We start from the raw sequence: 12,500 nt of genomic DNA, 5'->3' as shown, positions 1-12,500 counted from the left end.
CCCCTCACACCGGTACACACACACACACCTCATACTACCTGAGAGACACCCCCCTCACACCGGTACACACACACACACCTCATACTACCTGAGAGACAACCCCCTCACACCGGTACACACACACACACACACACCTCATACTACCTGAGAGACACCCCCCTCACACCGGTACACACACACACACACACACACACACACACCTCATACTACCTGAGAGACACCCCCCTCACACCGGTACACACACACACACACACCTCATACTACCTGAGAGACAACCCCCTCACACCGGTACACACACACACACACACACCTCATACTACCTGAGAGACACCCCCCTCACACCGGTACACACACACACACACACACCTCATACTACCTGAGAGACACCCCCCTCACACCGGTACACACACACACACACACACCTCATACTACCTGAGAGACACCCCCCTCACACCGGTACACACACACACACCTCATACTACCTGAGAGACACCCCCCTCACACCGGTACACACACACACACCTCATACTACCTGAGAGACACCCCCCTCACACCGGTACACACACACACACACCTCATACTACCTGAGAGACACCCCCCTCACACCGGTACACACACACACACACACACCTCATACTACCTGAGAGACACCCCCCTCACACCGGTACACACACACACACCTCATACTACCTGAGAGACACCCCCCTCACACCGGTACACACACACACACCTCATACTACCTGAGAGACACCCCCCTCACACCGGTACACACACACACACACCTCATACTACCTGAGAGACACCCCCCTCACACCGGTACACACACACACACCTCATACTACCTGAGAGACACCCCCCTCACACCGGTACACACACACACACCTCATACTACCTGAGAGACACCCCCCTCACACCGGTACACACACACACACACCTCATACTACCTGAGAGACACCCCCCTCACACCGGTACACACACACACACCTCATACTACCTGAGAGACACCCCCCTCACACCGGTACACACACACACACACCTCATACTACCTGAGAGACACCCCCCTCACACCGGTACACACACACACACACACACACACACACACACACCTCATACTACCTGAGAGACACCCCCCTCACACCGGTACACACACACACACACACACCTCATACTACCTGAGAGACACCCCCCTCACACCGGTACACACACACACACACACACCTCATACTACCTGAGAGACAACCCCCTCACACCGGTACACACACACACACACACACCTCATACTACCTGAGAGACACCCCCCTCACACCGGTACACACACACACACCTCATACTACCTGAGAGACACCCCCCTCACACCGGTACACACACACACACCTCATACTACCTGAGAGACACCCCCCTCACACCGGTACACACACACACACACCTCATACTACCTGAGAGACACCCCCCTCACACCGGTACACACACACACACACCTCATACTACCTGAGAGACAACCCCCTCACACCGGTACACACACACCTCATACTACCTGAGAGACACCCCCCTCACACCGGTACACACACACACACACCTCATACTACCTGAGAGACACCCCCCTCACACCGGTACACACACACACACCTCATACTACCTGAGAGACACCCCCCTCACACCGGTACACACACACACACACCTCATACTACCTGAGAGACACCCCCCTCACACCGGTACACACACACACACACCTCATACTACCTGAGAGACACCCCCCTCACACCGGTACACACACACACACACACACCTCATACTACCTGAGAGACACCCCCCTCACACCGGTACACACACACACACCTCATACTACCTGAGAGACACCCCCCTCACACCGGTACACACACACACACACACACCTCATACTACCTGAGAGACACCCCCCTCACACCGGTACACACACACACACACACACCTCATACTACCTGAGAGACACCCCCCTCACACCGGTACACACACACACACACACACCTCATACTACCTGAGAGACAACCCCCTCACACCGGTACACACACACACACACACACCTCATACTACCTGAGAGACACCCCCCTCACACCGGTACACACACACACACACACACCTCATACTACCTGAGAGACACCCCCCTCACACCGGTACACACACACACACACACACACACACACACACCTCATACTACCTGAGAGACAACCCCCTCACACCGGTACACACACACACACCTCATACTACCTGAGAGACACCCCCCTCACACCGGTACACACACACACACACACACCTCATACTACCTGAGAGACACCCCCCTCACACCGGTACACACACACACACACACACCTCATACTACCTGAGAGACAACCCCCTCACACCGGTACACACACACACACACCTCATACTACCTGAGAGACACCCCCCTCACACCGGTACACACACACACACACACACCTCATACTACCTGAGAGACACCCCCCTCACACCGGTACACACACACACACACCTCATACTACCTGAGAGACACCCCCCTCACACCGGTACACACACACACACACACACCTCATACTACCTGAGAGACACCCCCCTCACACCGGTACACACACACACACCTCATACTACCTGAGAGACACCCCCCTCACACCGGTACACACACACACACACACACCTCATACTACCTGAGAGACACCCCCCTCACACCGGTACACACACACACACACACACCTCATACTACCTGAGAGACACCCCCCTCACACCGGTACACACACACACACACACACCTCATACTACCTGAGAGACACCCCCCTCACACCGGTACACACACACACACACACACACACACACCTCATACTACCTGAGAGACAACCCCCTCACACCGGTACACACACACACACACACACCTCATACTACCTGAGAGACACCCCCCTCACACCGGTACACACACACACACACACACCTCATACTACCTGAGAGACACCCCCCTCACACCGGTACACACACACACACCTCATACTACCTGAGAGACACCCCCCTCACACCGGTACACACACACACACACATACTACCTGAGAGACACCCCCCTCACACCGGTACACACACACACACCTCATACTACCTGAGAGACACCCCCCTCACACCGGTACACACACACACACCTCATACTACCTGAGAGACACCCCCCTCACACCGGTACACACACACACACACCTCATACTACCTGAGAGACACCCCCCTCACACCGGTACACACACACACACCTCATACTACCTGAGAGACACCCCCCTCACACCGGTACACACACACACACCTCATACTACCTGAGAGACACCCCCCTCACACCGGTACACACACACACACACCTCATACTACCTGAGAGACACCCCCCTCACACCGGTACACACACACACACCTCATACTACCTGAGAGACACCCCCCTCACACCGGTACACACACACACACACCTCATACTACCTGAGAGACACCCCCCTCACACCGGTACACACACACACACACACACACACACACACACACCTCATACTACCTGAGAGACACCCCCCTCACACCGGTACACACACACACACACACACCTCATACTACCTGAGAGACACCCCCCTCACACCGGTACACACACACACACACACACCTCATACTACCTGAGAGACACCCCCCTCACACCGGTACACACACACACACACACACACACACACACACACCTCATACTACCTGAGAGACACCCCCCTCACACCGGTACACACACACACACACACACCTCATACTACCTGAGAGACAACCCCCTCACACCGGTACACACACACACACCTCATACTACCTGAGAGACACCCCCCTCACACCGGTACACACACACACACCTCATACTACCTGAGAGACACCCCCCTCACACCGGTACACACACACACACACACACCTCATACTACCTGAGAGACACCCCCCTCACACCGGTACACACACACACACACCTCATACTACCTGAGAGACAACCCCCTCACACCGGTACACACACACACACACCTCATACTACCTGAGAGACACCCCCCTCACACCGGTACACACACACACACCTCATACTACCTGAGAGACACCCCCCTCACACCGGTACACACACACACACACACACCTCATACTACCTGAGAGACAACCCCCTCACACCGGTACACACACACACACCTCATACTACCTGAGAGACACCCCCCTCACACCGGTACACACACACACACCTCATACTACCTGAGAGACACCCCCCTCACACCGGTACACACACACACACACACACCTCATACTACCTGAGAGACACCCCCCTCACACCGGTACACACACACACACACCTCATACTACCTGAGAGACACCCCCCTCACACCGGTACACACACACACACACACACCTCATACTACCTGAGAGACACCCCCCTCACACCGGTACACACACACACACCTCATACTACCTGAGAGACACCCCCCTCACACCGGTACACACACACACACACACACCTCATACTACCTGAGAGACACCCCCCTCACACCGGTACACACACACACACACACACCTCATACTACCTGAGAGACACCCCCCTCACACCGGTACACACACACACACACCTCATACTACCTGAGAGACACCCCCCTCACACCGGTACACACACACACACACACACCTCATACTACCTGAGAGACAACCCCCTCACACCGGTACACACACACACACACACACCTCATACTACCTGAGAGACACCCCCCTCACACCGGTACACACACACACACACACACCTCATACTACCTGAGAGACACCCCCCTCACACCGGTACACACACACACACACACACCTCATACTACCTGAGAGACACCCCCCTCACACCGGTACACACACACACACACACACACACACCTCATACTACCTGAGAGACAACCCCCTCACACCGGTACACACACACACACACACACCTCATACTACCTGAGAGACACCCCCCTCACACCGGTACACACACACACACACCTCATACTACCTGAGAGACACCCCCCTCACACCGGTACACACACACACACACACACACACCTCATACTACCTGAGAGACAACCCCCTCACACCGGTACACACACACACACACACACCTCATACTACCTGAGAGACACCCCCCTCACACCGGTACACACACACACACACACACCTCATACTACCTGAGAGACACCCCCCTCACACCGGTACACACACACACACCTCATACTACCTGAGAGACACCCCCCTCACACCGGTACACACACACACACACACACCTCATACTACCTGAGAGACACCCCCCTCACACCGGTACACACACACACACACACACCTCATACTACCTGAGAGACACCCCCCTCACACCGGTACACACACACACACACACACCTCATACTACCTGAGAGACACCCCCCTCACACCGGTACACACACACACACCTCATACTACCTGAGAGACACCCCCCTCACACCGGTACACACACACACACCTCATACTACCTGAGAGACACCCCCCTCACACCGGTACACACACACACACCTCATACTACCTGAGAGACACCCCCCTCACACCGGTACACACACACACACACCTCATACTACCTGAGAGACACCCCCCTCACACCGGTACACACACACACACACACACCTCATACTACCTGAGAGACACCCCCCTCACACCGGTACACACACACACACACACACCTCATACTACCTGAGAGACAACCCCCTCACACCGGTACACACACACACACACACACCTCATACTACCTGAGAGACACCCCCCTCACACCGGTACACACACACACACCTCATACTACCTGAGAGACACCCCCCTCACACCGGTACACACACACACACACCTCATACTACCTGAGAGACAACCCCCTCACACCGGTACACACACACACACCTCATACTACCTGAGAGACACCCCCCTCACACCGGTACACACACACACACACACACACACACACACACCTCATACTACCTGAGAGACAACCCCCTCACACCGGTACACACACACACACACCTCATACTACCTGAGAGACAACCCCCTCACACCGGTACACACACACCTCATACTACCTGAGAGACACCCCCCTCACACCGGTACACACACACACACCTCATACTACCTGAGAGACAACCCCCTCACACCGGTACACACACACACACACCTCATACTACCTGAGAGACACCCCCCTCACACCGGTACACACACACACACCTCATACTACCTGAGAGACACCCCCCTCACACCGGTACACACACACACACCTCATACTACCTGAGAGACACCCCCCTCACACCGGTACACACACACACACCTCATACTACCTGAGAGACACCCCCCTCACACCGGTACACACACACACACACATACTACCTGAGAGACACCCCCCTCACACCGGTACACACACACACACACCTCATACTACCTGAGAGACACCCCCCTCACACCGGTACACACACACCTCATACTACCTGAGAGACACCCCCCTCACACCGGTACACACACACACACCTCATACTACCTGAGAGACACCCCCCTCACACCGGTACACACACACCTCATACTACCTGAGAGACACCCCCCTCACACCGGTACACACACACACACCTCATACTACCTGAGAGACACCCCCCTCACACCGGTACACACACACCTCATACTACCTGAGAGACACCCCCCTCACACCGGTACACACACACACACCTCATACTACCTGAGAGACACCCCCCTCACACCGGTACACACACACACACCTCATACTACCTGAGAGACACCCCCCTCACACCGGTACACACACACCTCATACTACCTGAGAGACACCCCCCTCACACCGGTACACACACACACACCTCATACTACCTGAGAGACACCCCCCTCACACCGGTACACACACACATTTGAATTATTTTATTTGGATCTGCACAAGAGGCGCAATACAATAGACCCAAACACTGATCAGAATCAGGTTACGTTATATGGTCCAACCAGATATAACTGCTGCACATTCGTGTGCAAAAAAAAAAAAAAAGATAGCACATTGATGACATACTATTACTTGACACTACTAGACAGGATGTTTGTTTTGTTTTTTTTAAGCCTTCTCCAGATAGACAGACTGCCCATAATAGCTGAGACAGAACAGTATTTAGCCAACTTTTTTGCATTTGTCTTTTGCAATCCACCCAATTGCAGACCCCTGAGCACAAGTTTATGGACATGGCCCAGACTCATTATAACGACCACTAATAGTCGTGGACGTGCTCGTTGGGATTTTATGAACGATAATGACATTGACAGTCATTCAAAATCCATCAGGAGTCAGGACACCTGGGATGCACTCGGTCTCACTCGCCAGACTCGGAGAGTTTTGTCACTAATGGAGATGAATGGCTGACGCTAGCAGGCTAGCTGGCATTACCGTAGGACTCCAGTACAAACTATCCTGCCTTCTCATAATTAATAATCAGTCAGATTATAGATATATAATCCTATTCATGCGTCTTCCAGCACCATCTCTCTCCCGCCCCAATCCCCCCCTCCATGTGAGCTCTGAATCAGGCTCACACATAGCTGGACAAGATGTCCAGCTATGTCCATAAAATTGGACCCGGTCCGAAACTGGACCGATGATATTTGGACCGAACTGAACGGAACCCGAAACGGCACAGAGAATTAAGGATTGGATTCGGTCCGAAACGGAGCCGAGAAGGATTGGAACCGGTCCAAAACGGAGCTGATTGAAATTGGATCTGATCTTAAATATATGTGGACCCATAGTGTGTCCGATGCTATATTATGCTTATTGTCAGCATGACATGAGACCACTTGTCTATAGCATAAAGCGGCACCAACATTTTTTAACGGAGCCGTCAACAATCACAACAAAACTGTCCCACACAGCTGACTGTCCTTTTGGGGCTTGCTCGCTTTGATTTGCAGTTTGCTTTGCGCTTCACATCGCTCATGATTACATCATTAAAGCCAGTGTGACTGTGTGTGCGCGTGCGCTCACTGTTGGGATTGGCATGCGTTTCATTCCAAATTGCCGTGGCGTGAATGTAGAACAGACAACATGGATTTTAGAATGTAATAATTACAAAGCACACATGTCTATTTTTTAAACCTATTTTTATGTTGAAGGGTTTATATTTGAAGCTCGGATCCTCACGGGTAAATGCATTGTCCGAGATGGAACCGACCCTGCCAGAGGGACAAGTCAATATTTGAACCAGCTTGGTTCTCGGCTCGGCTCTGGGGTATTCGGTTCCGGGTGGGCCCGTGCTACCCTCTAAGCTGGACTGCCCAGCGCGTTTGTGCCACTGTTTACAGAATGTATCGTTCATCAGTGTGCGTCACACAAAAGCCATAAAAGTATCACATAATACAAGCTCTAAACGTGACGCTATAGACCAGTGGTCCTTGGGTGGTCCTCAGCTAAATGATGGAGAGTTGGTAACCAAACGGACCCTTATTAGATCTTTTAGAGTTAAAGAGTTAAAGTATTGTTAAACAATAACCTCTACATTACTTAATTTAAAAGAAGTCTTCACAATTAGATAGAACGTTTGGCTCTTATCTTAACTATGGTACCACATAAATACTGCATGCAATTGTGGACAAAATCTTATCCAACGACAACAAAATATTCATTGATTTGGGTCTGTGAGACTAAATCTCATCAAATGGTGTTCTTTGGCTCAAATGCCAAATAAATAATGAGCCTTGATTTGAAACGGGTTGACAACCACCGCTTTATGTCAAAGTCTCCTCTGCTGATTTAATTCAGTGCCTCGCTGACACTTCTCAGGACATTCTCCAGTAAGCAGGGGTTAGCGTGACATGGACACACACGCTCATATAAATACACCATAATCATGGTCCATACAGGAATGTGCTTGAATTCTGAATAAAGTCGTGGGAGTTCCCTGCATTTGATGGTGTTGTTATATAGATGGTGTTTCCCACTTTTTGTAGAGTGGCATGCCAAAGACCACTTTTGGAGCTCGCCCCTCATGGAGGATGGGTCTGGACCCAGTTTTAGAGTCTAGGACATAGAATAAATATTCCTTTATTATTTTATTTGTTTATTTCCTATGTTATTATATATATTATTATTTTTTGAATACATTTTTCAAAAGATTCAAATAGGCAACAAAGTCTTATGCACACCTGTATGCTCTGAGGCGGGTGCGTATAGGCAGGGCTCAATCTATTCAGAAAAATGTGCACAAAGACACGCACACCGTCTGCACTTGCAATAAGAACTTTATTGGCAACGTTTCGGTCAAAGACCTTCTTCAGGCATTAAAATCTAAATTTTCAACAAGATTCTCAATCTTCTTGAGGTTCATTTCAGACTTCATGTTTCATGTTTTTAATTTCATGTTTTAAAACAACAAAGAAATCCATCAATAAATAAATAAATAAAAAGTGAAAATGGCAGATCACAAGCTCACGACACGTAGCATCGAGACACATTGTAGAGACACATTGTAAGCTTAATTTCATCTGCTATTTTCACTATTAAGTAGGGCTCAAGAGGGCTTAAATTCATGATGCATTTTTGTATGTGGGCAAGACACCAAAATGAATGTATCTTTTTGTGGTCTGTAGCTGGAATGTTTTGACAACTCCCTGCCTGGATTATAGATTATCCAATTAACACCGGGAAAGCATCGGTGTCGTTTTAGATTTTAGCGTTGGCTATTCAAAAATAGCAGATGTACAAGCTCACAGCGCGTCACTTCGTGCCACTCTTATGAGCTTGTACATCTGCCACTTTTGAACATTTCTGAAAAATCCCGAAAGCTTGAGAACTACTGATTTAGAAGGCATTTGTAGAATGGGTCTGGGGTCTAGACCTCAGACCAGATTCTTCTAAGTCTTGACAGTTTTCTGAAAAACCTATGTTTCTATTTCCAGTGGTGCTCAAACTCAAGGACCCCCAAAATTAGATGTATTTGGCTGCCGAAGAGAATGCAGATCTACAAGCTCACGCTACGATCTTTTTCAACAGCTAGAGTTTAAAATAATTGTTAAAGTGGTTCAAAGCTGTAAGGTGACACAGACACGTTCATGGTCTCCATGGCTTAACCCATTTTGGGCGGGGACCCTTTTTGGTGTTAGCATCATGTTATGCTTTAGCTATTGAAAAATAGCAGATCTACAAGCTCATAGCGCGCCACCGAGTGGCGCGCTATGAGCTTGTAGGTCTGCTATTTTTGAAAAATCGAAGAACGCTTTTTCAGAAAACTGTCAGGATGTAGAAGACATTTTAGAATCTGATCTCAGGTCAAAATGGCTTAAGAGGACAGAGAGGGGATGTGTCTGAATGTTGGTTGTGTGTGTTCTTGCTCCAGAGCTGCTGGACCTGCAGCCGCTGCCCGTCACAGCGCTGGGCAACAGGCAGTACGAGAGCCTGTACCCCTTCACCCACTTCAACCCCATCCAGACCCAGATCTTCCACACGCTCTACCACAGCGACACCAACGTCCTGCTGGGGGCGCCAACGGGCTCCGGCAAAACCATCGCCGCTGAGATGGCCATGTTCCGCGTGTTCAACGAGTATCCAACATCCAAGGTGTGTGTGTGTGTGTGTGTGTGTGTGTGTGTGTGTGTGTGTGTGTGTGTGTGTGTGTGTGTGTGTGTGTGTGTGTGTGTGTGTGTGTGTGTGTGTGTGTGTGTGTGTGTGTGTGTGTGTGTGTGTGTGTGTGTGTGTGTTCTCAGTAGGCTACTGCAGGACGACCAGATGCTCATTCTGTCTCTAATGGGGATCCTTTAAATGCACTGCTTCCCAAACAGTGGGTCGGGATCCATATGTGGGTCACAGACACATTTCTATGGGTCCCTTTATTTTTTTGGTTTCCTTCATTTCGTTTTTAATTATTATTATTTATGAATATTTTAAAAAAAACATGCCCCAAAAATGCAACGTCTTGCATGAATTCAAAACAAATTAAATTATTCTTTCAACGTAATTTCATGAATATTTCAAAGAAAAAATCTAAGAAACCATAAATTAGAAAACAAATGTTTAAGAAGTAGTGGAAATAGCAGATCTACAAGGTTGCAACGTGTCGCTTCGCGCCTCATTGCAACCTTGTAGGCCTGCTATTTTTGCACTAGTTTGGGTCCCGGGCAAACGTCTAATCTCTCTTTTGGGTGTTGACCTGAAAGGTTTGGGAACCTGACTAAATTTGACTGAGGGACTGCCATTGGATTTTTTTGAATTTTCGTTTTTTCATGTCATTTGAAAGCAGGGAATCATAGCTTCAAATTGACATATTGGTTGTTCAGTTTGACCCACCAGTCTTGGAGATATGGCTTATAGAGTAATGTCTTGCAGAAAACAGCGAGTTGAGAAAAACAGGCTTGAAAGGTTCACTTCTGTGGACTCTAACACCTAGTTACATGTTTAAGCATTTATTTCATATTTACATGTCAAGTTCAGCTCTGACACTTATTTCAGACATGCTCTAGTATGTGAAGAGTCTGCCTGTGCTATTAACTCATTTTTTTTAAAAAACAGCTTTTCCTCTGGATTTTGCGCGATGGCAGTCTCTCAGTCAAATGTGGTCACCAATGCTTTGATGAACATAAACTCCTGTCTGTAACGCAGTGTCATTGTGTCATTGTCAGGTGGTGTACATCGCTCCGCTGAAGGCCCTGGTCAGAGAGAGGATCGAGGACTGGAAGGTCAGAATAGAGGAGAAACTGGGAAAGAAGTGAGTGTGACGACATCGAGAGAGGACATCTGTCTCCAAAAACGTGACCTTGAATACACACGTTTTAAAATGTCTTCAGCATTTCCAGGCACACCTGTATTCACTTGTATTCCTGTTTGCTATTTTTGTACATTTGTGAGAAATATGATAATAATACTAACTAAGTAAGTAAGTCAGAGAGGCTTATTGTCGGTATCAGCCAGGGTGCGGGAGTCTATCATCAAGCCGTGCTACTCATACGTGTCGCTGAGTTGGCGGTGTACTCTACCCACTGAGCTAAATATTAAGTATATTGCAATAATAATTGCAATAGTAGTTCTGTCAAAATCCCAAGATACACCTGCCATATTTATTATAGTATTAGCTGGGTACGCTTCGTCAATCGTCCTTCGGATCGGTCAGTGATGTCAGTAAAGTATAAAACAATTCAAAGTGTTGCCTACTACAGTATGACCTTCCCTGGATCATCATCACACACCACAGTGGAACGTTTCAGAGCGATCATCTGACCCAGGCTACGTGTGACCACGATTAAAGGGCACAACAACACAACTTTACGATGGAGAAAGATTGCAATAAAGATCTGCTTTGTGTTACATCAGGGGCCTCATTGACACCCAACACTCGGCATTCTCTTTCTCTCTTCCTGACACCCCCTCCCCCCTTCCCTCCCTCACCCCCTCCCTCCCTCCATCCCTCCCTCCCTCACCCCCTCCCTCCCTCCTTCCCTCCCTCACCCCCTCCCTCCTTCCC

General features: G+C 49.6%; 1 protein-coding gene across 1 annotated transcript in view; it reads left to right on the top strand.

Moving 5' to 3' along the window:
* Nucleotides 1–12,500, top strand: part of LOC306925120 (activating signal cointegrator 1 complex subunit 3-like) — a 250,456-nt gene that overhangs the window by 177,493 nt on the left and 60,463 nt on the right. The window contains exons 23-24 of the mRNA XM_079503798.1: nt 10,383–10,603; nt 11,662–11,747. Of these exons, the coding sequence (XP_079359924.1) occupies nt 10,383–10,603; nt 11,662–11,747 (307 nt within the window). The remainder of the gene's footprint in view (nt 1–10,382; nt 10,604–11,661; nt 11,748–12,500) is intronic.

Source organism: Electrona antarctica (assembly GCF_951216825.1).
Source record: "Electrona antarctica genome assembly, chromosome: 6".
NCBI classification, from domain to species: Eukaryota; Metazoa; Chordata; class Actinopteri; order Myctophiformes; family Myctophidae; genus Electrona; species Electrona antarctica.
The sequence above is the reverse complement of the archived record's forward strand: the minus strand, read 5'-3'. Positions and strand labels throughout refer to the sequence as shown.